Source organism: Sus scrofa, chromosome 7 (genome assembly GCF_054392235.1).
Source record: "Sus scrofa isolate SSC_HxYL_T2T_F1_AM1 chromosome 7, Sscrofa_HxYL_maternal_Yorkshire_Landrace_v2.0, whole genome shotgun sequence".
Taxonomy (NCBI): Eukaryota; Metazoa; Chordata; class Mammalia; order Artiodactyla; family Suidae; genus Sus; species Sus scrofa.
In genome coordinates this window covers 125,582,730-125,609,958 of record NC_139389.1, presented here as the reverse complement: position 1 = coordinate 125,609,958, position 27,229 = coordinate 125,582,730, and the positions used below count along the sequence as shown (strand labels likewise).

General features: G+C 57.2%; 1 protein-coding gene across 8 annotated transcripts in view; it reads left to right on the top strand.

The window, feature by feature from the left end:
• Positions 1-602: 602 nt before the first annotated feature.
• Positions 603-27,229, top strand: part of ITPK1 (inositol-tetrakisphosphate 1-kinase) — a 159,262-nt gene continuing 132,635 nt past the window's right edge. For 5 of the 8 annotated variants that reach the window (XR_014808893.1, XR_014808892.1, XM_084966079.1 and 2 more), the window contains exon 1: positions 1,559-1,750. Coding sequence is in view for 4 of the 8 variants with exons in the window: in XM_084966079.1 (XP_084822205.1) it covers positions 1,656-1,750 (95 nt within the window). In the remaining 4 variants the exon portion in view is untranslated. 8 annotated transcript variants of the gene reach the window in all.

Sequence of the window (27,229 nt, the reverse complement as noted above, 5' to 3'; positions counted from 1 at the left end):
GGCCTTAAAGACAGCGCTCAAGTTTGGTCAAGGAGAGTCTGTCCCTAACAGCTTGGTTCTTTCACTTCTCCCAGCCTCCGTTCAAGCTATTCTCTTTTCTCAGGCCCGTCGAACTCCTCCGTATTTTCCACGGCCAGCTTAAATGTCTTCCCTGAAAGTCTGAGACGCCCTCCAACCCTCCCTCCCATTCATTTTTCTTGCCGGTGTCTGGGGAGAGATGCTCGCTTCTCCCCCAATCCTCCAAGGGCTGGATGCTTCCCTAATGCCCACAGGGCGTGGGCAGGCAGGGTGGGGCTGGTGAACTAAGGGTGCTGGGCCTGCAGCTGCTCTGCGTCCCCAAAGGAAAGTGTCTTCTGGGGGTGTCCCACCCTGATCCTCGATGCTTCCAGTCTCTCCCCTCCCCCGCTGGAGGGGACCCGAGTGTGATTGGCGGGCAACCTCTGAAGCCTGCGAAGGCCCCTGAGTGTCCATGTCCTCACCCGAAGTGCCCCCATGGGCACAGCCTGGGTCTGTCTCCTTCAGGGAAGACGGGTGATATCATTGAGTGTCTGTATCTCTCTCCCGCCCCCCTTCCTGCTCCTTCTGCTGCACTCGGAGGTCAATACTGCTGGGACTACAGAGATGCTTTTGATGAATGAAACTCAGTGGCTCGATCACTCCCAAAGGACAGGCAGAAAATCCCCCACCACGACTCCTCTCGCTCCTATACAAAGTAAAAGCACTTGGCAAGGGCCGCCCTAAAGCCGCTACTGAGCCCTCCACCCCCCAGGCTCAACAGCCTGATCCTCGACACAAACGCGCACCAAAGAGCAAGGCGGGGGAAGGCGCTGCGCCTTTAAGAGGCGGCGGGCGGCGCTGCCCCCTGGCGGCCGGCTCCGCCGCGTTTCCTCCGGCCTGGTCCAGCGGTCCTGCCGGCCGGGTCAGCACGGTGGCAGCGGCTGGGCCGGGCTCGGCGAGAGCGCGGGCTGCGCGCGAGGACGACGACGGAGAGGAGAAGGAAGTGGCAGCGGCGGCGGTGGCCGCGGCGGCGGGTGAGGACGGCGGGGCGGGGCGGGGTGGGGCTGGGGGCGCTGGCGGCCGCGTGCGCCCCGCCGGGGTCCGAGCGCGCCGGGCAGCGCACGCGCTCCGCTCGCATCGGCCAAACGCGCCGCCCGGGGCTCGGAGGGGGAACTGCGGGCGAGAACGGGAGGGAGGGCGGGGAGGAGGGGCTTGGGGGCGGCGCGCAGCCCCGGCGCGGTGGCCGATCGTCCGCGGCCGCCGCTGGAGGGCGTGTTGCTCGGTCCCCAGCGCCGGGAGGGCGGCGCCAGCGAGGGAGGGCCTCCCTCCTCTTCCCAGCCGGGCCGGGCCGGCGCTCGCGAACTTGCGCGCCGGGAGCCCCGGGGGCGACGGGGGCGTGGGCGGCGGCGGCGCGGGCGGCCCCGGCGCAGCGGCAGCCAGTGGAGTGCCGCGCTGAGCGCCGCTCCCTCCGCCCGGGCGCCCGCCCCGCCCCGTCCCGCCCCGTCCCGCCCCTCCCGGCAGGACTGCGCGCCCGGAGCCCCGTTCCGCGTCCCCGCCGCCGGGAGGAGGTGCCCGCACGCTCGCGGCGCGCGCCGGGCCGCCAGACTCGGCCTGTGGGCGATTTCCTCCGGACCCGAGCTCTCCGCCCGAAGAGGAAGATGCAGACCTTTCTGAAAGGGAAGAGAGTTGGCTACTGGCTGAGCGAGAAGAAAATCAAGAAGCTGAATTTCCAGGCCTTCGCCGAGCTGTGCAGGTAAGGAGGGACGGGGCTCCGGCGCCCGGGGACCCCCGGCCTGAGCCCGGTTCAGCCTCAGCGGCTGGTTCGGGAGGTTAGAGCAAAACGGGAAGGAGCGGTGCGTGGGGACACGGAGTCCGAGTAGCCAGGTGGCTGTGGTGGCCGCGGGCTGTGTACGAGGGAAGCAGTTGCCAGTATGGGCGGTGTGGCACGGACCAGGGCTCTCAGGTGCACTGGGTCTCCCGGTAGGGAGACCCCTGGCTGCCCAGGGCGCGGTGGGAGCACTGCTAAAGGGGGCCGAGGGACCTGGGAAATCGGGGGATCCACGCCGTATGCCTGTGGCTGGAGGGTACTTTTGGACTGGAGTGTTTTTTCTTGCTTGGGCCTCTTCCCTTCATGGGGAAGGGCTCCGAGGTTCGTATGCTCGTGGACCACCTACTCTGTGCCCCGCCTGTGCAGCTGTCTTTGCAAGAAGCTATCATCGCATATCACTGGGTTAAGCCTCTTTGAAGCGAGTAGCAATACTTGGCATGTATGTGATTTGCTGTCTCATTAGAGCCTCGCACCAGCCTTGAGAATTGGCTGGGTTGGTGATTCTGGGCCACGTGTCTGAGAAGGGGGATCCATCCACAGAGAGGTGGGGTACCTCCCCCTGGGGTCCCACAGCCAGGGAGTGGCTTGATGCCTAAGAGGAGGTGGTGGGTAAATGCTTCTGGTCTAGAACGGCCTTCCTCCCTCTGGGCTCCCCCCCCCTCCCCCACCACTGGTCCTTCTGGGGTGGAGGCTCCGGGTGTTTTAATACGATGGAATTCTTAGTCCATTACAGATGCATCCAGTTTTGGGTCAGGTCTGCCTCACCTTGCTTCACTACAGTGGCTTTGGCTCTGAGAAGCTGTTAGTTAAATACTGTTCTCCGTGAAAGCCTAAGAGAATCAGGCTCCCCCAGGCTTTTGCAAACTCTAGGTGGAAGACCTTTTGTTATGCAGTGTCTCCACTTGGTAGATTTGATTCTTGAAAATGGACCCCCCCTTGCATTTTTATCCCTGTTGGGTCACCAAACATAATGATTGGGTTTCCTTATCTCCCCTTGTGCGGAGCAAGTGGCTGGTCAGAGCTGGCTGGTGCAGGCCCGCCTGGCAGCACCTCTGTGCCCCTCATGCCTTTTCCCAGGGCCTGCTGCTCCTTTGCCTTGTTCCAGCCCCCAAGGCGCTCTTCTCGCTGCAGCCAGAGGGGCGCCCCTTGTATACAACAGCTCCTGGTTCTGCGTCCCTTGGTCTGGGGATAGGGCCTTGTCTGCCTTGCCTCACGCTGGCTTCCCCAGGAGAAAGCAAGCTTTTCATGGTCAGTAGGGCATGCCGAGTGGCCGGGGAATTCACAAGGAAACTAGGAGGAACTTGCAGCCAGAGCTTTGAAAATGGGTCTGAGGACTTTTGGAACATTCAAAAAGGGCCCTCGCACCTAGCCCTGCAGAGACACGCACTTGTGGAAGATGTGCCCTGGACGCCGAGGACATGTGGAGAAGCCCCTAGACCTGATCTTGAAGTCTGGTTCTGGCGTTAGGTGCCCGAGTTCCCTGCAGTCATCTAAGACTTGGGAAATCCCCACTGATACCTTGCACCCTTTTTCCTGAGGTCTGTCTGTATTTGTGTCATCCTGTGTCTGCAGCTAAAGCATGAGGCTTGTCATCTGGTTGGTATGTTTTGCTTGGTAATTAGGAAGCTCTCGTGAAACACTTCCAGCCAAGACTTGAGGCTGGGTCTTCAGGCTGGACTTGCAGTTGGGTTTTCCCTCTTCATGGACCCTCCTGCCTTTCATCAGGGGGTTCGGAGCAAGCTCTGATGTCAACCATTCTGGGGGGAAATCCAGCACGGAGTTCTTTCTCTGAAGGGATTGTGGCTTTCCAAGTCTAGTTGGCTTCTTCTGGCCGAAACGTTGGCTTCAAAGAGAGGAAGGAAAACATCTAGGTCATTCTAGAACCTCAGGAATCCCACTTTGTGTTTTCATCAGGGGAGCTTTAGCTAGTTTTGTCACTTAAGCTTAAGAAGGAAAAGAAAACACCAAAAAGAATTTTTCGGTTTCTTCTCCTTTATTACTTTCAGGGCAGCGCCCCCTGGTGGCCACACGTCTGTACTGGGTGCAAAATGCTCCCACCCTGGAGAGGGTGGCCTGCGCCCTTTGCTGGCTCTTGTGTGTGGTGTGAGTGCTGGTGCACATTTCAGTGGCCCGGAGGGGTCGTGGATGGCCATTGTCATGTTTTTGACTTTCAGAGGCTGGGGGGTGCTCGTGCTTTCCTTTGGATGGTGATGAATTGTCTGGGAGTTGCATCATGAAAAAGTCCAGAGATGTTTGAAAGCGGCTTGCGGCTCTGCTCCGAATGTTTGGGGCAGTGTCAGAGGCAGGGAGGACGACCTGAACGGACGGGGACGAGTTGTTTGGTCAAGTGTCAGTCAGATCTTGTAGAAAGCCTCAGAGCTGGAGGGAGTGCGGGAGATGGTCTCCTCCTGCTCCTTTGTTTTACAGCCGGGGCAGCAGGCACGAGAGGGGGCAAGCTCCATACTTAGGTTCCTTTGGTTCAGCTTCTAGAATGGGTCCAAGCTGGTGCCTTGAGAGCCACATGGAAAGCAAGCCCTTTCTCCTTGGGCCTGTCCGATGGTTAGGCAGACCCCCCCCCATCTTCATGGGGGTCCCGCTGCTGCTGTTTTGCCTTGGGGACGCAAGGCTGAGTTGTAGCCCCAGCGAGTGTCCTGCTCGTTCTTCCAGGGGCATCCGCCGCAGGCGTCTCTGGGCAGGTCCTGCCGGGACACCTCTGCAGGCGTGAGGGCCAACCCTCCAAACCCTGGTGCCTCTTGACAGGTCCTCTGGCTCCGAAGTAGATGGGCCCTGACTCCGCTGGTTTTGCGTGGCCTGGGTTGTTCCTGCCGCCCTCCTCTGTTCCCCTCACCACCGGGATGGCGCTCTCCTCCCCCTCACACTGGGACCACCTGGCAGCTCCCTTGCCCCCTCTTGTTGTGGCTTTTTAAGAAGCCCAGAAGGGACTTCACAGGGGACCAGAGACCACGAAGCTGTTAACTGGAAATGTCATGTGATTTTTTAAATTTTTTTTTTTTTTGTCTTTTTGCTATTTCTTGGGCCGCTCCCGCTGCATATGGAGGTTCCCAGGCTAGGGGTCGAATCGGAGCTATAGCCACCGGCCTACGCCAGAGCCACAGCAACGTGGGATCCCAGCCGCGTCTGCAACCTACACCACAGCTCACAGCAATGCCAGATCGTTAACCCACTGAGCAAGGGCAGGGACCTAACCTGCAACCTCGTGGTTCCTAGTCAGATTCGTTAACCACTACGGGAACTCCCTGATTTTTTTAGTGTTCTTACTTCTCCCGGTGCCCGGCGTGGCAGTGCCGGCTGACCTCCGTTCCCTTTGTCCCTGTTTTCTGTGTCATCCTCCAACTTCTCACCTTCCTACTCACCTTTCCTGTGGCTGAAGCCATGTTGCAGGAGATGGTGAAAAGGCACATGACAGCACGAAGGATTTTGGTATAAAATGATAAAATGTGGGCGAACCTCTGTCTGTCATTACTGTTGTGTTAGTTGACTTTTTTTTTTTGGTCTTTTTAGGGCCGCACGTACGGCATATGCAAGCTCCCAGGCTAGGGGTTGAATTGGAGCTGCAGCCTACGCCGCAGCCATGGCAACACCAGATCTGAGCCGTGTCTTTGACCTACACCTCAGCTCAAGGCAACGCTGGGTCCTTAATCCACTGAACAAGGCCAGGGATCGAACCTGCGTTCTCATGGACACTAGTTGGGTTCGTTACTGCTGAGCCAAGGGGAACTCCATTTTTTTTTTCCTTTCAGTTGAGCTTTTAATGCTGTCCTTCCTGGTACCTCATCTCTCATCATCCTCCCAGCAGCCCTAGGGTGGCCGGATGGGGAACCTGAGGCTCTGAGCATAGGAGGGACTCACATTCGGAGAGAAGGGCTTTTCTGAGCCCAGACCTGAGGCCTCTACGCCTGAGGATGCAGCTGCCTTGTTTGTTAAGACGTGCTTTGCCCAGGTTAGGCCTTGGCACTTGGAGGCTCCAGAAGTAGGGGAGGGCAGAGCCCCTGCCCTCAGGGAGCCGGGAGTCTGGTGTTAACAGTAACCTGGCTTCCGGGGTGCCCCCAGGTTGTCCCTTCCCCTCAGGGCTTACGTTCCTTTCTTTAAATGAAGGAATCTAGAAGGTCTGTCTTCGCTGGGATTGCTTAGCATTGTTCTGTGCTGGGATTCTTTTGGGAGGTTCTTAGTGGGAAGGAAGCAGAGTCTTTCCCAAGATGAAGTGATGCTGGTCCGTGAGTGGGTATTTCTCTGTTTGTCTTAGTCTCTGGATCTGGCACCATTTTGGGGTGTGGGGGTGGGAGGAAGTACTGACTGGGGTTTCCTTGGCAGCTGTGCACCCGGACTGTCCATACCCCACCTTGCAAAGAAATGCTTTGCACTACCGGCCTCTGAGGGAGTGAGCTGAGCTTCTGCACGAGGAGACGGCCATCTGGGCGCCGCTGTCTGTTGAGGAGCCTGCCTGGGTCCTGGGCTTGGCTCTGCAACGAGCCACCCGAGGCTCTGCCACTGGGCCCCTGCCTGGTGTCCTCATCTGTGCCGTGAGGATAATAATAGTATCAGCTCAGGGTTCTTAGGCCTGGAACTCTGTAAATGGTGGCTGCTGCTGTTCAGTCTGGCTTGCTGTCCTGGGGGTGGGGGGATGGGCTTCTGCCCACCAAGTCTTTCTATTCTATGGCATTTGCTGATTGAGTGTCCCTGGTTTGGGCGGTTTTTGAGCGACCCTGAAGTCCGGGAGGAATACTGACTGCCCATCCTGCCTGGGTGAGCGGAGTGCGGGGCTGGCGAGCACAGTGAAAGATGGGCCTCCCCTGCCCGGTGCCCTCCCAGTGTCCCTTGTTCTCCCGTAATGCCCGGCCCGTGGGAGTCTTACAGCCGCTGGGAGGCAGGGCCACTGTCCTCACCTAATGTATGGATGGGGAGCCTGAGGAAATTATGTTTATGCAAGATGATACTTTCATTTTTTTAAGTTTAGCGATTCAAGAGGAGTTTGTGCTGAGTTTCTTCAAAATGCCAAGAGTCTCCATGAGCAATCATGACACTATTATTAGCCAACGTTTATTGCTTTATCTCTTTGAATATTAAATACATGCATATGTTAAAATAAAACCCTGAGGACTCGAAATACACAATGGAAAGGACTCAAAATACACAATAAAAAGTCGATCTGTTTCCTTCTCCTTCTGGTCACTCAGGGACACGTGCTCTTGGCAGTCTCCCTTGAGGTGGGTGTTTTTTTTCCCAACTTTTATTTTTTAAATTGAATGAAAAAGTCTTTAAATGCTATAGTGCTTTACAGTTTTCAAGTTTCACACGTATGATTTTATATAATCTCGTAATAACCTTAAAAAAAAACCACCCGACTCCTGTATCGCCCCTCCCTCCGCTCAAGTTGTTTTGTGCAAAACGCAGGGCACACGTGTGTGGGTCTCTTCCACACGTGCTGTCCTGCCCTTGACTCCTTTCCCAGAACACCACGTCTTAGAGAGATTGCGCAGCGCTGCTGTGTTTGGAGACAGTTCTGTATCACTTGCCTCCTTTCTTTAATGGCTCTTGGAGTCCAGGTCTCAAGACGATGGACCGTGGTTCTTGGCCTGAGGTTGGCTTCTGCCGGCGTGGGTGGTGAGGCAGGGGTCCTGGCCCCATCGCCTGAGCGCACATTGCTCGGTGAGTGACTCCTGGGTCCGGGGGCGTAGGCATTTTGCTTTTTCAGGGCAGGGCTGAAACCCCTGACCAGGACAGGGCCCTGCTCACAGGGGACAGTGGATGGGAGGCCTGTCACCCACACCGTCCTCCCCAGTGCAGACCTGGACAGACGTTTTCGCTCGTGGCCGTACATTTGGGTAAGACGTGGCACTTGGGCTCTGCATTTCCCTGGTGACAGATTGAATTCATCTCGTCGGAGGCTGACTGTGTGTCATCGGGCAGGCACGGGGGCAGAGCGGGGCGTGCGTGGGGCTGGGGCCTCTGTCCCTACCCCCAGGGCTGTCCTGCCGCTGCTGATGTTTTTCTCCCCCGGGGTTTCGCAGGTCTGGGGCATTCAGTAAGTGCTCAGCCAAGTGCCCCTTGGGGGCAATTCCTGAACAGTAGGATGCAAATAGGGTTTCTGTTCCCACTCATATTTAGAATGCAGCTGGTAAGCTGCCTTTCTGAGGGAATGTTTTTGGTACCTCCTTTTTTTAAAAAGTAAGATTTATTTTAGAAAGAAAAATCATCATTCAGGAGCTGCGCATCTAGTCCTTCCCTGGCAAAGCCACGGTCTTCAACACCTTCCGTCTCTGTGCGTGAGTCGGACCCACCCCAGCCTCGCCCCCTGGGCGGCCTGGCTCTGGGGAGGGTGTCGGGCTCCCTGGGAAGCCCAGGCAGGGTGGGCTGGCTTGTCCACAGTCCCACAGCGGGATGTGGGGGGGCTCACCCCACTCCAGGACCAGCACCCCCCTGCCATCTGCTGAAGCCTCCCTTCAGACAGCGCTTCCTCTGGGGCCCGGCTGCTTGAGTTCCGCCTGCTGCTTTGTCTTGCTGGTTCCAGGCCGCCCCCAGAAAGCAGCTGCCCTGCGGCCGGTGCCTCCCCTGCTGGGCCTCGTGGTAGGGGGGATTCCGTTGGGTCTTCCTGGTGCCAGGCTGAGGGTTGTGACAGCTCCTGGGGGGTGCCCCCGCCCCCCTGTTTTTAGGGCTCGGGGGTGGATCAGTCACCGGCCATGCAGATTTGAGAACCGCCCCCATGAAGGACCCCCAGACTCCTGTCCGCCTTCCCTCCCAGGCCCATGGGTGAGGGGTGCCCACGCTGTTGGTCGCCCTTGGTGTTCCCAGTCGCCCAAGCCTGCGGGGTGGCCTCTGCTAGGCCGCCGGTCGCCCCAGAGGGAGACTCAGGATTCCCTGGCCAGAGTCTCTCCCAAAGACAGCTTCTGGGAAGCACCTTTTTTCCTTCCCTTGTGCTCAGGAGCGCAAACCCTTCGTGCCCCTCAGCCGCCCTTGCTTGTTGTCTGTCTCCTTGGGAAGGTTGGTTCCGTAGAGACTTTGGCAGTTCTGTTTCCTGCTGAAGCGGGTGCACATAGTAGGAGCTCAAAAGGGTATCTGTTAGCGGATGAAAGAACTGACTGTTAGGTTTTGGAAGCTTTTTCCGTGTTCCTGTAGCTCAGCCAAAGCCACTTGTGACTTGAGTGCTCTGGGCCGGGAAGGAAACCTCAGGGTAAAGCTGGGGGGCCCGGGTCACGGAGGAGCCCGTCCGCTTCACTCCTTCATTCGCTCAGCAAATCCTGAGCATCCACCTCAGCCCGCCCTGTGCTGCTGCTGGTCCCTGCCCTGCTTCGCCTAGATTTGGGGTAAGGAGATGGAGGGAAACTAGTACACAGATACACTTACTGGCTCGAGGTGGACCTGGAGCCAGAAAACTTGCAGATGGGAGAAGCGTGGCAGGAGTAGCTGCAGCCACTTTGGCACTACATGGTCAGAGAAGGCCTCTCCGAGGAGGTGATTTTTATCTTTTTGCCATTTTCTAAGGCTGCTCCTGCGGCATATGGAGGTTCCCAGGCTAGGGGTCCAATCGGAGCTGTAGCCACTGGCCTACGTCACAGCCACAGCAACGAGGGATCTGAGCCGCGTCTGCAACCTACACCACAGATCACGGCAACGCCGGATCCTTAACCCACTGAACAAGGCCAGGGATCGAACTCACAACCTCATGTTTCCTAGTCAGATTCGTTAATCACTGAGCCACGACAGGAACTCCGGAGGTGATGTTTAATGAGAGACGAGTGCCTGTTCTCTAGGAGCAAAAGAGCTACAGGGCGGGTGGGATCTGCTGCCTGGAGGTCACAGGCCCTGACCTGTCTCTGCCGTGACCCTCGTTTCCCTGAGGACTGAGGGCAGCCGTCTAGGGGAGAGCAGGCTGGTTTCCACGTTAGATGGGTGGTGGTCAAGGGAGGCAGCAGGGTGTCCTGCGGTAAACTTGTTCCCTAAGGATGTGACGGGGGACCAGGTAGGTGGTCCTGGGACCTTCCTGCACCGGAGGCTGCAACTGTCTGTGCTCCAGGGCTGAATAGGAGGACAGATGGTCCTCTTGGCCCTGGTTCGGTCCAGTCTTGGTGTTCAGGAAGGAGCAGTTCTGGGCCTTGGGCAGCTGGGGTGGGGGATGGGTGGAGGGGACCCTATGGGCCCGGTAGGCCCTGGGCCAGCTGACCTCTCCCAAAGCTCAGGTTAGGCCCCAGCAGCCCAGGCTGTGGGGGGAAGGATGCTTCTTCTCTTTTGCAGTCATTCGCCTTCCTCCAGACCCAGAGTCAGCAGAACTTGCACAGCAAAAGTAGCACCTGAGTAGTCGTGGCGCAGCGGTTAACGAATCTGATTAGGAACCATGAGGTTGCAGGTTCGATCACTGGCCTCACTCAGTGGGTTAAGGATCCGGCGTTGCCGTGAGCTGTGGTGTAGGTTGCAGATTTGGCTTGGATCCCGCGTTGCTGTGGCTCCGGTGTAGGCTGGTGGGGACAACTCCGATTAGACCCCTAGCCTGGGAACCTCCATATGCTGTGGGAAGCGGCCCTAGAAAAGACAAAAAGACAAAACAAAACAAAAAAAAGTAGCACTTGAGGAGCCAGGAAAATGTATCCTTGAGTCCACCTCCCCCCACCTTAAAATTCTCCAGGGAGAGGGTTGGGGAGCCTCTTCTTACCAAGTGCCCTGATGATTCTTCTGGAAATTTCCCAGAGAGTTTCTAGGCCTCATCCCCGAACCGTCAGGCGTATTTGCCACTGAGTTAAACAGGCTCGCGCTGTCTGTCTACTGCGGGGCTTCTCTGGGACCGGGGCTCTGCAGGAGGGAGGGTGTCTGCGACGTAAACGGTTCCAGGCTGGTCAGTCCCTGGAGCCCCTGTGTGGAGCTCAGCCCGGGAGACTCTGGTGTGGCAACCGCCGCCCGCTGCCCCACCACATGGAAGAGGGGCAGGCCAGGGGCGCCAGGCTGCCCGCCCAGCTTCTCCGTCTGCTGGTTGCTCCCTTTTAGGCCGGCCTCTCTCCCCCTTTAAAAAATGTCTTGCCTCTGGCTGCTGGTTTGCCCGGGAGTTCCTCGGAGGTGGATCCTGGGGCCGGGCAGGAGCTCGTTTTTGCACAGGAGACATTCCTGGGGACTGGCTCGGCCAGGCGCGTGCTGATGAGCAGGCCAGGGCTGGGCGCAGAGGCGGTGGCACGGCCCGTGGTGCCTTACTGCGCAGTTTGCTCTGCAAGCCGTTGGCTCCCCGTCAGCCGTCTGCCTGAGCCCGTCTCAGAGCCTGAGTCATGGAACCAGAACTGGGGGCTGGACCAGTTGTGTTGAAGTTTCCCCCTGCTCCCTCCTGGATCAGTGGCTCACACCAGATTTCAGAGCTTAGGGAGAACCTTCCACCTGCCAGGCGCTGGAGCAGTCGGAAACCTGCCCTCCAGGATGGGTGGCGTGTCTTCGTTCGCTAGCCGAAAAGTCCGAGGCTCAGGGAGAGGTGAGATGACTCGCTTCTTCCCTCAGCTGTGAGTGGCAGAGCTGGGGTTCACCGACTCCTGAAACCATGCTCTTTCCACCCTGCCAGGTGGCCTTCGTTTCCGTCTGGAACATGACATCTGGGCACCATTGGCTGGATACCCAGTTTCAGAAGGAAAATCAAGGTGTTCTTTTCTGAGCATCCTCTGGGTGCAGTTGTCAGGCCCGGAGGGGTGTTGGGTGGTGAGATGGCAGTAGACTCGGAGCACGAGACTTGCCCAATCGGCTGTAGGTGCCCGGGCAGGCCACTCCGCCTCCCAAGTCTCGGCCCCTCCATCTGTAAAGCGGGCATAGTCCACTCACCTCCAGGGCTGTGAGCACGGCAGGTGCTTAATACGTGACAGGAGGCCCCCAGCCCACAGGCCACCTTCCACACCCTCCTCCTGGACCAGGCTGGGCTCTGGGGCCCATGACCCATCTCTGGTGGAGCCCCTGCCCTCTCCCCTGTCCTTTTCTGGTGTGCGGGGTCCTCTGGCATCCATGACCAGGACATGCCCCAGCCCCTTACCGCGGGGCTGGTAGGTGGGTCCAGAGTGGGTGGCCCTGTGGGGGTTGCGCTTTCTTTTCTGCCCCACACCGTCTATCCATCCAGCAGTCGAAGGCCGGGGTGCAGAAACATCTAGGCCCCTCTCTGAGGCTCTCAGCCTTGGGCTGGTTCCTAGGCCTGCCCTTCTCCGGGGAATGAGTCTGGGGTAGGCCCAGCCATCTTCTTTTTACAAAACACCCCAGTCATGCCTTTGTGAACAGGGTATTTGTTTATCGAGTGCCTCCTGCATGCCGGGCACTGAGCATGACTCCAGGTGGCAGTGAGCACCCGGGAGGGCAGCCTGAGGCCACGGAAGCTCATCCTCGTGGCGCACTGGGGACGGTGGTGGCAGGGGCTGCAGGTTGTGTGTGGTTCTCTTTTCTCCAGGGTGGGGAGAGGAGGAAGGACCCTGGGAGAGGAGAAGGGGGCATGTTGGCATGTGTGTGTGTGGGGGGTTTGTGTGTCCCCAGGGCCCGTTGGGCTGGCTCTTGTCCTCCTGGGATCCCGGGCTCGTGGGCATCTTCCCCAGGAATGTTCAGGGAGGGGGGACCCGTGCTTTCTCTCCAGATGGAGTTTCCTCTTTGTGCCCCAGCCTGTGTTACGAAGGCCCAGAAGGAAGACGCAGAGTGAGCCACAAGTTTTAGAGCTGTCATGTGGGGCAGCTCGGATTGGAAGCTGGCCTTGCTGACACTACAGCTCATTTTCTTTGAGATTTTATTCCCAACGTCTTGGCATTCCTTATCCTTGAGAAGAGAAAGAGTTGTGGCCGTTCTATCAGAGGTCTGTTCCTGCCTCCCGGGGGCGGGGCTGGCAGGGGCTCTGGGGTCCTGTGGGGAAGGAGTTCAGCTTCCTGCAGAGTCAGCCCCCACGCCCCCGCCCCCACTGACCATGACCCTGACACGCGCTGTGGCCTGTGCTCAGGAGGTGTAGGTGCTCGGATCCACTGAGGCCTTCATGTGTAAACCGAGGTGCCCCTGCTGGTGAGGAATGTGCCTGTTTTCTTGGGGAGCTGCCGCGGCTGCCTGGGCGCAGAGAGGGCACAGGGTCCTTTGCTTGAGGCTGCAGGCCTTTGTGGCATTATTTCCCTTGTCACAAGAACAGCTGAGCTCCCATTTTGGAGCTGCAGTGGCGGGCTTGACCCCTGCTTGAAGGCTCTCAATCCACATGAGCAAACAGGCTCAGAGAGGCCAAGTGACCTGCTGGGGGTTTCATAGCGGCTCAGTCCTGGGAGTGGGATTTGAACAGCTCTTTCTGTGAATCCAAAGCCTGGACTCTTGGCCATTTGAGTTTTTTGCTCCTTGGTTTTGAACTTTTCTCCTTTTCCTTCTTTTTTTTTTTTGGCCACACCTGCGGCATGTGGAAGTTCCCCGGGCCGGGGACATGCCACAGCAATGACCCAAGCCACATCCTTAACTGCCAGGCCACCGGGAGACTCCATCCCCTTCTTCCTTTTCAACTTCTTTTTAAAATTATTTTAGGGCCACACCCATGCCATATGGAAGTTTCCAGGCTAGGGGTTGAATCAGAGCTACAGCTGCCAGCCTACACCACAGATACAGCAATACCAGATCCAAACCGCGTCTGCGACCTACACTACAGTACATGGCAACGCCAGATCCTTAACCCACTGAGCAAGGCCAGGGATCAAACCCGTGTCCTCATGGATACTAGTTGGGTTCGTTACCACTGCGCCACAGCTCCTTCCTATTCAATTTCTTTCTTTCTTTCTTTTTGCTTTTCCTTTTCAGTTTCAATTGGATGCATTGCTTACCTAGAGTCAGGAAATTTAGGTGCCTGCTCTGTCATGCCCACTCAGGCTGGGTATCAACTGAGTCACCTTTCAGCAGCATCGCCATCTGTCCTGTAGATGCTGTGTTATGCTCCCCAGTTTGTGATGTGCTTTGTTCAAACAGCATCACTCAGATTCTCAGGATCCTGCCATTCCCGCCTCGCATGCTCCTTCCTTGAAATGCTCGGAGCTAATGGCCCTCTCTCTGTTTAAATTGCCATGCCTGTCCCTTTCTGGAGGTGGTGCTTTTTCTGCTAAAGCTGGAGGATTTTGGAAGCACCTTGGAAAGACCCTAAGGGCCTCCCACGCTCTCGGGAGTATTCTCATTGGCGCCGACCCTTGGCTTCAGAAGGGAGGATGCTTGTCAAAGAGCTTCAGGTTGGGAGCAGGAACAGAGATGGGGCTGCTGGGTTCTGGTTTTGTGACTTTGGGCCAAGCCACTTAATCTCTCTGAGCCTTTTGTTTCTATACCTGAAGTGGGAATTTTAGTACCAGTCTGCAGCACAGTGGTTCTGCAGATTGGATGAGCTGAGGCAGCTGGAATCCTTAGCATAGAGCCTGGCCCTTTTAGGCAAACGGTGAGTCTGCTATTCGTGTTAGAGGCAGCCGTTAAAGGCGGATGGAGCTGATTGCCCGGAGCTTGTTTGAGCATCCTGCCTCCTTGGGAGGAAGATGAGCAAGCCTAGGAGTGTGGAAGCCTCTTAGGTAGGGCGGTGCTGGATTCTGCGTGATGTCCTGGGGACAGCGTGCCTCTTGCTCAGTGGTAGAATGTGACTGCTGTCTCCGCCTCTGACTGGCTAGGTGACCCTGGGTGCGTCTTGGCCCCTCTCTGGGCTTTCATTTCCTCCTTGATAAGAGCCAGCCTAGTGCGTGTGCACAGGAGGGACTCAACCCCCAACTTCCTCCTTTCTTGTTCAGGCCAGAGACCATCTTTGCGGAAGCAGGGGCGGCTTTGCCTTTCACTCCTGTGACCTGCAGTCACGCTGTCTGTGTTGACAGGTGATGGAGAGTAAACCTCCCCTGCAGGTCGGATGCAGCGTTCACCTTCTCGGTGGAGTCATTTACCAAAACTTTGAGGGGGTGGGGTGGGGGGGGGGTTGGTCCTTGCAAGTGAGGATTTGCAGCGCAGCGTCTGGCCTTGCTGGTTCATGTGCCCAGTGGATCAGCCTGATGTGCTGGGCCTCAGCCCTGGAGCCTGCAAGTGCTCTTCCTTTGGCCTCCAGGCAACCGCAGATCAAGTGAGAGGCCAGGTCTGTTCTGTTCTGGGCCATTGTTGGCAGATCCCCCCCCATATAGGATGAGTTGTTGTGGTTCGTGGCCCGGGGTAGTCAGTGTCGCCCTAGCCTCGTCCTGGTGGTCTTCCCTGTCTTTCCCCCATCCTTGCCGGGAACACCCAAGGGGCAAGCTCTTTGGGTTTGGGATGCTCTCCTGGGAAGAGTGGGGGGGATGGGCAGGTGCCCCCTTCTGCAGGGTGACCATTTGGGACGTGGACAGTGTGTGAGGGAGATGGGAACTCCCCTGGGAGAGACACCTGAGGACTGGCCACATGCCTGCAAATCTGTCTTCATTGCTGGAGGACACCACGGGGCAGCCATGTCCCCTGGGCTTCTCTCTCTCAATCAACCGTCAGATGAGGGAGTTGCTGAGATCAAGTTAATGATCTGAGCAGAAAACCACTTGATTGTATGACTGATTCCTGAAAGTTGCAGCAGTGTCTTCGTTTTTTTTTTTTTGTTTTTTTTGTCTTTTTGCCTTTTCAAGGGCCGCTCCCGCAGCATATGGAGGTTCCCAGGCTAGGGGTCTAATCAGAGCTGTAGCCACCGGCCTACACCAGAGCCACAGCAATGCAGGATCCGAGCCACATCTGCAACCTACACCACAGCTCACGGCAACGCTGGATCCTTAACCCACTGAGCAAGGGCAGGGATCAAACCTGCAGCCTCATGGTTCCTAATCAGATTCGTTAACCACTGTGCCATGATGGGAACTCCAGCAGTGTCTGCGTTTTGACAGAGGTTGAGACCTTGGTGCCCACTGGCTTCAGTACTAAAGGGGCTTTCTTGTAAGTGTTAACTCCTTGGAGAGGTCTGGCTTCAGGTGTAGGTGGATCCAGGGGCTCTAAAGGTGTCCTCAGGGCCCAGTCTCTGTATCTCCCTGGTCTCCATCACGTGGCTTCATTCTCAGGTGCATGTGATGCAAGGTTAGTCCTCAGCACCGACCTTTATTCCCAGAGCCGGGTTCCTTGTGTGTTATCTCATTAGATCTGCAGTACAACCCTTTAGGGTGTGGGCTTTGAGTATCTGTTTCCTAACAGAAGGAATAGAGGCACAGAGGGGTTAAATAACTAGACCAGGGTCACACAGCTAGTGGGTGGCAGAGCTTGGATTCAGAGCTGGGCAGGTGGCTTCAGGGCCTCCTCCATGCAGGGTCGGCCGGAGCCCCAGGCCTCTCTCTGAACCAGCTGCTGCCACACGGATTGTGTCTGGGGAGGGCGGTCCCCGCACGGGAAGTTGGGGACCTTCCTCGGAGACTGTGGAATGGCCCTTGGGCAGCCAGGGGGAGCTGGGGGGGTGCTCCCTGGTTCTGGCCTCCAGGGCCAGCTGAGGTGAGGGTGGCGCTGGTTTGTGCCAGCCTGAGTGTTCGCATGTGGTCTCCAGGACTGGGGCGAGCACCCCCACCAGGGAGAGCCTGGAGCCGGGCGCCTGGCTTCCTCTGGCCCCTCGAATCAACCCGAGCCTGGTTTATTCCCACGGCCAGCCCGATCCAGGCAGCTTCTGAGGGCCCGGGCCCAGCAGTCAGGCAGGGGGCATCCTGGAGGAAGGGATGGTCTGGGGCCTTGGGCACAGGCCACCAGGGGTCCAGGACGAAGGCTGTGGCTTTCTTGCTCCGCAGGCTGAAACATGGGGCTTTGACACTGAGTGTTTGGGGTGAAACAGTCTTGTGTTATGTAAACATACCATCGTCCTGTTGCTGTTTGGCCCCGTCCCGTGTCTCTCTGCCAGGAGCCTGGGGGCTCTGGCTGCTTGCAGAGGGGTGCATGGTACAGGTCTGGGCTCCACATGCCCGCCACCCACATCCAGCAGGCCCCATGGGAGCCCTTCCGCCTGGAAGGGGAGGAAGCGGCTGTGAGTGGCCGGTGGCCACACACCCGGGCCCTGCATGCTCAGGGCCCCAATCCTGAGGGCCCCTGGCTGGGAGGAGGCTCAGGCCAGTGGGGCCCTTCACGGCGTCTTTCTGGAGCCAGCGGGGACGCAGGGATCCTTGAGAGGCCAGCGTTGCCTTGCTCTGCGCCCTCGCCCTGCCTGCCAGGGGCCTCTATGTGGGTGTCCCCTAATTGTCACGGGCCAGTGGTTCTGTGAGGGGCGTGGCCTTTGGTGGCAGGAAGATGGAGGTGGTGCTGGTGGGAAAACTGTGCAAGGGTGTCCCCTTTGCTGTGGCCACCATGGACGGCACGCCTGGCCTGGCCTTTGTCAGCCCCAGAGTAGCTTCTTGGGGCCTCTCAGGGCTGTAGGATGCGGTGGCGGGAGCAGGGTCAGGGAGCTCGGAGCTCAGTCATTCTCACTGGAGCTGTGTGGCCTTCATCAGAGCTCCTGTTCGAGGGCCCCCGGCTCAGAGGGACCCACAGCTTCCGGCTTAGCTGGTGGGGCAGCTCTTTGGACCCGAGCTCTCAGCTCCTCAGGTCTGTTAGGTGAGGCCGCAAGGAGGGGTCATTTCAGTTTAGCAGCTGATGAAAGCAGCACTTGAAAACAGACACCTAGCTAAGAAGGTGGGTGACTTGTCTGCGTGAAACCCCACCATCTCTCCAGGGCAGGCTCATGTTTGACTTGTGAATACCACTAAAACCTCCCTTAAAAACGGGTAATTGTGGAGTTCCCTTGTGGCCTGGTGGTTAAGGATCTGGCGTTGTCACTGCTGTGGCTCGGGTCACTGCTGTGGTGTGTGGGTTTGATCCCTGGCCCAGGGAACTTCTGCATGTTGTGGGCGCCCCCCCCCCAAAAGAATAATGTACAGAGTCAAAAATTAAACTATACCGAAGAGCACGTGCTGGAAGGCTTGTCTCCCTCACACTTACCGCAGGCCTGGTCCACGTCCTTGCCTGTTCCCTCAGACATGTGTTGTGTCTGTGCAAGCCCACGTGGGTGCACGCGTGCACACACACACACACACACACACACACACACACACACACGTGCACAGCCCCTGTCTTTGTGCACCAGGGATGGCCCGTGGTACACGCTCCCCTACACTGAACTCTTTGCATTCAGTAAGGCTTGTGAATGAGTCTATACCTGTACTGACTTTGAACTCTGGATATGATGTAGGAATATAGTTTTTCTCTTCTGTTCTGGTCCCACCTCAGGCTTGAAAAAGACCCCTTGTCGGCCTCTTTCGGGGGGTCTAGGCTTGGCCAGGGCTCACGGTTTACCTTCTCCCTTCGTCGGCTTGGGCTGCCAGCACAGCTACCATAGACGGGGGCGGGGGTGGGGGGCTTCAACAACAGGCGTTTATTTCTCACCGTTCCGGAGGCTGCTAGTCCCAGGTCAGGGTGAGGGCCCACGTCCTGGTTCAGTGGCAGCTGCCTTCTCCCTGTGTCCTCACGTGGTGGGAAGAAAGCTCTGGTCTTTTCATCTTAGAAGGGCACTCGTCCTGCTGTGGGGTCTCTGCCCTTAGGATCTCCTCTAACCCTCATTACCTCCCCCAAACACTCTCCCCTCGGGGCTTAGGGCGGGGAGTAAACGTTCAGTCCATCGCATCGGTCCTGGCCCGGGTCGTACAGCACCACGGATGGCCATGAACCTCAGGCCGGGGGTCCTCCCCCTCCTGCCTGTGGCCCTGGGACGGAAGCTGACAGGTGTGCTGGTCCAGCCCAGCCCCAGGGCATGACTGACCTGCGCCGGGTGAAGGGCCTCCCTTTGCCCATCTGTAAAGTGGGGGCCTTGATGCTGCTTGGGCTGTTTGGGGGCTCAGAAGAGATGATGGCTAAATTGGTGCAGGTGGCCTCTGGCACATAGTGGGGCATCTGATTATAATTTACTCTCCAATTTCTTTTTTTTTGTCTATAGATAAATATTTAGAGAGCTGAATATCATCTCTGACCTCGAGACTGGTCAAAGGGGGGGTGGGTAGCTGGCGTGGTCCCTTAAACTGGAAAGGACCATGGAAGCTCTTGTGCTGCAGCAGAAACAAACCCAAGTAGTATTCATGAGGATGTGGGTTCGATCCCTGTTCTTCTCAGTGAGTTAAGGATCCAGCGTTGCCATGAGCTGTGGTGTAGCTCACAGACATGGCTTGGATCCTGAGTTGCTGTGGCTGTGGCGTAGGCCTGCGGCTGCAGCTTCAATTCGACCCTCAGCCTAGGAACTCCTCATACTTCGGGTGTGGCCCTAAAAGCAAGTGAGCAAACAGACAAAAAACCCTGAGAAAACTGGGAAGGACCAATCTTGTTAGCCCCTCAACCTAGCAGTCTTGCGTGCCTGCCTGTTGGCCAGCTGGGCGGGCGGGGGGCGCTGTCGAGGGCAGGTGGGGGTCCTCTTCACTGCCCAGCTGAGTCTGGACTTGCCCAGCTGCCTCCCGTGGCATCCAGCATAGTCCCTCCCGCTCCCATCCCTTTGCACTCCTGGGAAGGGCCCCCCACCAGCCAGCCCCTCGTTCGTGCTGAGCCCCAGCTGAAGGAAATGGAAGGATGTCATCTTTTGCTATAAAGACAGCCTAACATCATGAAAGCAACATTTGAAGAGACAAATCTCCCCCCCCCAGCACCTCCCGTTCCTTTTTTGTATTTAACAGTCTCAGCTGAAATCATTGTATGGGTGGCATTTTGATTTTTGCTTTCCGCACACAGTATTGTAGTGTCAACAGATTCCATGTTTCTCGTCTTTAGGGTGATCTTTTGATAATTGTTGTGAACTTTTTTAAAATGAACTTTTATTATGAACATTTCCCCCATGTGCAAAAGAAAGAATAATAAAATGAACACCTCCCCCAATACCAAGTATTAACCATTGTTAATGTATGGCTTATCTTATTTTATGTATTTCTCCCCATTTTTTTTTTTTTTTTTAGGGCCGCACCTGTGACATATGGAAGTTCCCAGGCCAGGGGTTGAATTGGAGCTGTAGCCACCGGCTTACACCACAGCCACAGCAACGCCAGATCTGTGCTGCGTCTGCAACCTACACCACAGCCCATGGGTTAAGCCGGATCCTTAACCCATCGAGCGAGGCCAGGAATTGAACCTGCGTCCTCATGGATACTAGCGTCCTCCCTAGCACTGAGCCACAACGGGAACCTCTCTCCCCATACTGTTTTGAAGAAAATCTGAGACGTATTTTATATGTAAATAATTTAATATGATCTTCAAAGCTAAGGACTTCAAACAGTCCCTATGCCATTATCAGACCTGAAAATAAAGTGCAGTGGAGGACGGTCTAAGAATAGTTCTGTTGAGCGTCTGTCTGTGACGTATTGAGCGGTGATCTTACGATTGACTATTTAGATTATTTCCAGTTTTGTGGCTGGTGTGTGTAATGCTGCCTTGGGTATCTGTGAATGTAATTGTCTTCCTTCCCTTTCTGACTCCATTGGGTGTAGGTAAGAGGTTTATGAGTTACTGGTGAATAACAAGCCATTCCCCACCTTGTGCCTGTAAGCAGTAACCACTTGTGACCTCACGGCTCTGTGGGCCGGCAGTTCGGGCCGGGCCCCCTCGTGTACCTGCGATCAGCAGTCAGTCAGTCAAGGTCTCTGCTTCTGGGCCTTCTGCTTCGTGGCCTCTGGTCAGCCAGGGCGGTGGGGACGGCTGGGCCACGTGTCTCGTCCCCCAGCAGGCTGCCTGGGTGTGCTCTTATCCAGGAGGCAGGGGTCCAGGACAGTGGGCCTTTCTGAGGCCGCTGGAGGCCTGGTCTCTCCACAGTCTGTGGTCCATAACAAGGCCCAAGGCCCTCCCAGGTTCCAGGGGTGAGAAAACGGACTTCACCGCCTTTTTTTTTTTTTTTTTTTTTTTAAAGCGCATGAATGGAATTTACTCAGGGAAATATTTCTTTCTTTCTTGGAGGTTGTGGAGATCTTTGAGATTCTGATGAAAGCTATGGATCCTATTCCAAAGAAATGACTCATAATAATATAAAGAATGCCGCAGATCCTCCGAAGCAAAGGATCTGCGGGTCCAAAGTGAACGCTTCTCGTTTGACACACGTGGCCTAGATTTTCAGGAGAGACATGTGTGAGCATCCTTCAGAACCTGATTCCTACAAGATAGTCCACTAAGGAACCAGTCCATGGTCACATAAGTCTGGGGAGCAGTGCACACCTTGGGATTTAAAACACACAGTAGTGTATTAGAAATCCCAAGAAGTCTTGCCAGAAAGAAACCTTACTATCTCTGGCTTCTTCATTTGCTTTTCCCTTTTTTTCCCCCAGTCGAATCCTTGGCATATGGAAGTTCCCAGGCCAGGGATCGAATCCAGGCCGGAGCTGTGACTTACGCCACAGCTGCAGCAATGCTGAATCCTTAATCCACTGTGCTGGGCTGAGGATTGAACCACAGACAAAAGCCAGATTATGAATCCGCTGTGACGTAGTGGGAACTCCTGTTTTTTTTTTTTTTTTTTTCCTTTTTTTCCTCTGCATAAGGAGAGGAGGCTTGGGTGGGCTTGCCCCAGGACCTCTGCAGGTGTGATGGCAGTGTGGGGTGGGGAGTTGCAGTCCTGGTTTGGAGCCTGGTGTTACCTGTGTCGCAACCTCCCCCTGACCCCCACCCCGCCCAGCTGCAAGCTTCATTTTCCTCAGCTGGAAGAAGAGAAGGTTAGAGCAGAGGAGCCCCAAGTTCTAGAACATTCCAATGGGGCTAGCCCTTGGGATGTTCAGGGGGACAGCTGGAGTGAATCTGGCCATGCCCCCCCCCCCCCCTGTGCTGCTGGGGCCTGCATCGCTTCCTACTGCTTGCAGACCCGGCTTCCTATTGCCGGTCTGCGTCTCTGTGCTTCCACCAGGACGGCTCCTGCGTTCCCCCAGTAGAGTGTCTGTTCACAGACACACCAGGCCACATGAGAGACACGAATGCGAGAGCCCGTCTGTGGCCAAGATGGACAAGGCCCCGTCCTTTGGATGGAGGTGGGTGTGGGTAACAGACGTGTCAGCCAGCAAGTTGAGGGGTAGTTTCAGCAGGAACAGGAAGTGAAGCGATGGCAGTGATGCGAGGGGTCCGGGGATTGTCCCCAGGGTGATCACAGAAGGCCTTTCTTTTTTTTCTTTTTTCGGCCACATCTGAGGCATGCGGGCCAGGGATTGAACCTGTGCTACTGCTGTAACCAGAGCCACAGCCCTGGATCCTTAACTGCTTGCCCCCAGGGAACTCTAGAGAAGGCCTCTGTAAAGGGGAGACTTCCTGTGACCTGACTGGTCAGAAAGAAGTTAGCGCCTAGAGGCCAGGGCCCCCCGAGCATCTCAGGCGGGGGTGGGGTGGGGGTGGGGAGGAGCAGGTGCAAAGGCCCTGGGGTGTCTGTGGGCAGAGGAGCAGGGAGGAGGGCGTGGCTGGAGGGAGGCTTGAGAGCTGTGAGGGAGGGAGCAATAGCAAGGGAGGCCAGGGCCAGATTCTTCAGGGCTTCCCAGGCCAGGTGTGCAGTTTGAGTTTTAGTTTATGTGAGAGAGAAGGGCAATGGCTCCTATCAGATCACCCCACAAATGAGTTCCTGTTGTGGCTCAGCGATAATAACCCGCTGAGGATGCGGGTTCCATTCCCGGCCCGGCTCAGTGGGTTAAGGATCTGGCGCTGTTGTGAGCTGCAGACACGGCCCCCATCTGGCGATGCTGTGGCTGTGGCGTAGGCTGGCAGCTGTGGTTCTGCTTAGACCCCTAGCCTGGGAACCTCCATATGCCGTGGGTGAGGCCCTAAAAAGCAAAGAAAGTCACCCCGCAAAATAGTCCTCGAATATCCCTGACTCCTTTAAGAGCGTTGGGCATTGTTCATTAACAGTGGGACCGTGTTCCCAGCTCCAGCCCAGGGCATCCAGGCGTCTGTGCGAGTTATCTTGAGGGTATTCAATGTCAACTGCAAAGCCCTGCTCCCAGCATCCCTGGGGCCGGTGGCCAGGTGGGTGAGGGCCTGCCAGTGTGATTGTGCCCTGGAGCGGGCATCCTCCTGGCTGGGTGGTCACAGGGATGCCTCTGCACTCAGGGCAACCTGGGTGCCCCTCCCTTCAGCTGAATAACAGAGGGCCCAGAGCTGGCTTTGGACCGAGGGACCTGGGTTTCCACCTTGGTCCTGTCACTGTCCAGCCCTGTGGTTTGCAGCAAGTTGTTGAGCTTCTCTGAGCCTCAGTTTCTACATCTAGAGGATAAACAAGCATTTTTTTTTTCTTTTTTGTCTTTTGGTCTTTTTAGGGCCGCACCTGTGGCATATGGAGCTTCCCAGGCCAGGGATTGCATTGGAGCTGCAGCCACCGGCCAATACCACAGCCACAGCAATGCCAGATCCGAGCCGCATCTGGGATCTACACCACAGTTCACGGCAACACTGTATCCTTAACCCACTGAGCAAGGCCAGGGATTGAACCTGAAACCTCATGGTTCCTAGTCGTTTCCACTGTGCCGTGACGGGAACTCCAACAAGCATTTTTTAACCCTCGCGATTGATGTGTCAGTTGAAATAATAAGTGTAAAGCCCCAACATTCACGGCCTGCCCCATTTCTTTATTTATGCATATTAGAAATAGCCCGTCACAGGCCCTTGATAATGGGAGGTGGTGGTATTATTACCGTGGAGATGGTGTTGTCAGGTGGTGCAGTGGGTCTGGATTGCCGGGTGCAAAGTGCTGGGAGCCCCCAGGAGGTCATTTGGGTTGGAGAAATGGAAGCGTTGAAGGGTTAGACTAGTTATGCTCAAGTTCGGCACGGCGGGGATGGTGCTGGTGCTGGTGCCCCATCTCGGAAGATCCAGGAAGGCTTCACACAGCAGGTCTTTGAGGATGTGGAGGCACTCACTGAACAGGCAGGTGTGAATTTAAAGAAGTCCAGGTAGCCAGCTGGCACATGTGACGGTGTGATGCTGTGAGGCCAGGGTCCTTAAAAGGGACCCTGGAAGCCTAGGCTGAGCATCTAAAGAGCGGGGAGGTGGGGTGTAGGGAAAGCGGCACCCCGATTCTCATCCCCACTCTGAGTGGCAGGTGTGGCTGGGCAGGTGTGCAGGTGTGGTGAGGAGCGTGGAGGCCCCTGGCCTGGATCCTGGCGGCCCTGCTGGGAGGCCGTTGCACATCTTCAGCTTTGCTTGGGGATGGTGGTAACAGTGCCCCCTTCAGGGCCAGTGTGGGGGAGCGGGGAGAGGTCCACAGGTAGCACTTAGCACCCGGCAAGCACTTGATGATAAAACGGTGACTTTCAAACTGGGTCCTTGAGGCTGCGGCTGCCCGCCTATAGCTTCTTGCTGATTTAGGCCAGGGGTGGCACAGGGATGGGGGCACACCCCTCTCTGCCTCCTGCGGGCTGTGGGCACAGATGAGTTTCCAGAGCAGACCAACAGCTACAGCCCCGCTGTGTTTGCTTTCTTTCTCATTCTGAAGCGGCCACAGAGCAGCAGACCTCTGTCGGCCTCAGCCTCCTGCTTGGCAGTCCCCCACCCCCCCAACCCCCTGGCAGGGACTGGGCCTGGCAGTGGAGGGAGGAGGAGACCTCACAGGCTCTCAGACATGAACCGTGGAGAAACAGAGGCCCTTGATGAGGTCCTTGACCTCTGTTGGGTGACCCCCGGAAGCCTCCCTCCTGGGAGGTCAGGGTGAGGCTGTGATGCTGGAGGGAGCGCCCAGGAGCTGAGAGCAGGCCCGTCCGTCTGGAGCTTGGCGTTTGGGGAAGGCTTGAGTCAAGGCCAGGTGGCACGGGACCCTGTGAGCCATCACTGCGTCCCCAGGGCGGTGGGAGCCCCCGCAGACGTGCGAGCTGGGCTGGCTGAGGCCACTGGGCAGGCTCCTTGGAGGACGGATCAGAGGGGGCAAGACTGGGGCTTGGGGCTCACGGGGTGGAGGTCGGGGGGACGCCCCCATGGTGTCCAGGCGAGTGGGGACAGGGGTCCGGAGGGCGCAGTGGCAGTGGAGGTGAACCGGACCGATGGCTGGGGAGGTGGCTGCCGCACCCCTGGAGCTCAAGAGGGGGACGGATCCTCTGCCACCGCAGACCTGCTGGTCCACGCGGGACCCTCAGGAGGGGCATGTGCACAGCACATGTTCATGCCTGAGAAGCACCGGGTAGAAGCCCGCTGACCCTGGGTACCGGCTGGGAGGGGGGTGTGTGTTGGATTTGGGGTGTTGAGTGCACTCGGATTCTTCACTGGGGTCCCCCAGGGGTAGCCACAGGGCTGAGGAGTTTCCGCAAAGGGCTGAGAGCAGCAGGCAGCTCTGCCCTCGGGGTCCAGAACCCGTGGGCCTGCCTCCCCGGAGTCGGCTGTTTGTTCATCTGCTTCCCTGGTCAGGAAGTGGGCCTCGGGTCCTGAGGTGCATGGCTGTGGGTTGTCAAAATGAACAGCGTCCTGCTTTTATGAGTGTCTTTCTGGGGGGGCAGGTGGTGGTGCATGTGCAGAGAAGAGAGCTGAGCCGGGGGGGGCTTTGAGAGGATTGAACAGAGCAACCACCAGAAAGGCTGGCTGGACGTCCATGGACATTGGTCATTATCATAATTGCTGGGGGACCGTGGGGTCAGGTGCCCTGGTGTGAGGAGTGCTGGTGACTTAGGGGCTGGTGGGCCGCGTGCCTGAGGCCCTAGGAGTTTGGACAAGGCCCCTCCAGCCCATCCCCCTGGCTTCCTGGCCTCTCTGGCGTCTCCAGGTGCCCAAGGCTCCAGGTGCCCATTGAGGCTGGAGCAGTGGGATGGAAATGGGCTGGCCCTGTTGGCCTCGCCAGGACTACAGCGTGCCCAGCTTGATTGGGCCACCCCACAGGCTCTGCCATCAGCTGTGCCCAGGCTGGAGCTGCCAGGGAGCCCCACCTTGTGGGGGCAGACCCTGGAGGGAGTGGAACTCTGGAGTTTGCTGCCTCTGGGGTTATCAGAACCAAGGAGCCAGCCACAGAGTTGTCAGGAAGACATCTGGGGAGCTGGCCTTGGGTTTGCCTGCTCCAGAGGCTTTCCACGCAGAGGCTGGGCAGTTGAGAGAGACTGTGCACGCAGAAAAGGGTTATTTTTTAGTTTTCAGAGAATGTAGATGTATTGAAACAGGCTGTACACTCACACCATTCAGATCAAAAGGCAAGAAAGGACTTTCAGTGACAAGGGTCTTTTCCTAACTGAGCCCCTTCCCCCCAGCTCCCCACCCCCTCTGAGATTGTTTCTAGTTTTTTATGCTTCCAGGATGTTCTAGCAAATGTGAGCAAACACGTGTGCAGACATATATCCATATTTTACATCAATACATCTGTGCATACACACATGCATATTTATTTACTTGAAACTTTTGCTCTGTTTTCGAACCAATCCCACGTCCAGGCAGATCCCAGTTCACAGGTTCCCACAGCTCAGGGCTCCTCCGCCTCAGCACAATTGTCATTTTGGGTTGGATGCTTCTGCTTGTTAGGGCCTCTGCTGTGCTTCGTGGGGTGTGGCAGCATCCCTGGCCTCCACCCACCGGGTGCCGCCCCTTCTCCCACTGGGACAACCAAGAATATCTCCAGGCATTGCCAGTGTCCCCTGGGGCAAAATCGCTTCCAGTGAGAACCACTGCCAGGCTGGCTTTGTTGCCACCCAGCCACCAGGTGTGGGTCTGGCCAGCTGTGGCGGCCGCTCTGATGGCTCCCTGCCCTCACACAGCCGTCGAGGCCCACGTGGCATGGTGCTGTGGGCGCTCCGTGTGGCTGCTTCCCTGCTCTGGGGCTCTTGGCTCACCTGTTCCCTTGTTGGAGACTCTGAACCTGTCCCTTTGTACTGCTCCAAGCCTTCATTTTCCCGTCTTTGAAATGGGGCTGTTAGGGCTCTCCCTTCCTGTGTGCCAGTGAGCGGTGCCCCTCACCTCCTAGTGCCAGGCTCACCATGGGTGTGACCTCCCCGAGACCCCAAGTCCCTCTCAATTGTGGGCCTTGGTTCTTGTGTATAAATTGTGGGGACCCTAGGAGGTGGAGGGCCCAGAGCTAGAGGGCGCCCCCTGGGGAGAGAGGGGGAGAATGGAGGCCAGTCACCCAGCCCGAGCCTGTGCGTTTTAAAACCCGGAGTCCTGATGCCAGGTGTGTGCCGAGGCTGGGGAGGGCCGGGCTGCAGGCTGAGGTCCGAGTGCACGCTGGCCTGGCAGCTCTGCCGGGAGTGGTCCTCTCTCCCGTCCTTCCCTGAGCCCAGCAAGTGTGCAGGTGACAAGAGTGTGGGGTTTGGACTCAGGCCAAGCTGAGTTTCCATCCCTGCCCCTCACCCACTAGCCGAGTGGCTCATATGGCCTCTCTGAGCCTCGGGTCCTGCTGCTGGGAAGCTGGAATGGGAAGGGGAGGCTTGTGGCGATGTTGGCGGGCTGTCCTGGCATCATTCAGTCCTCCAGCTGCTGTGGGTTACACCCCATCATCGTGCCCACGTTACAGACGGGGAAACTGAGGCACAGGGTGGCACGCCTGGCCGTAGGCGGCACACA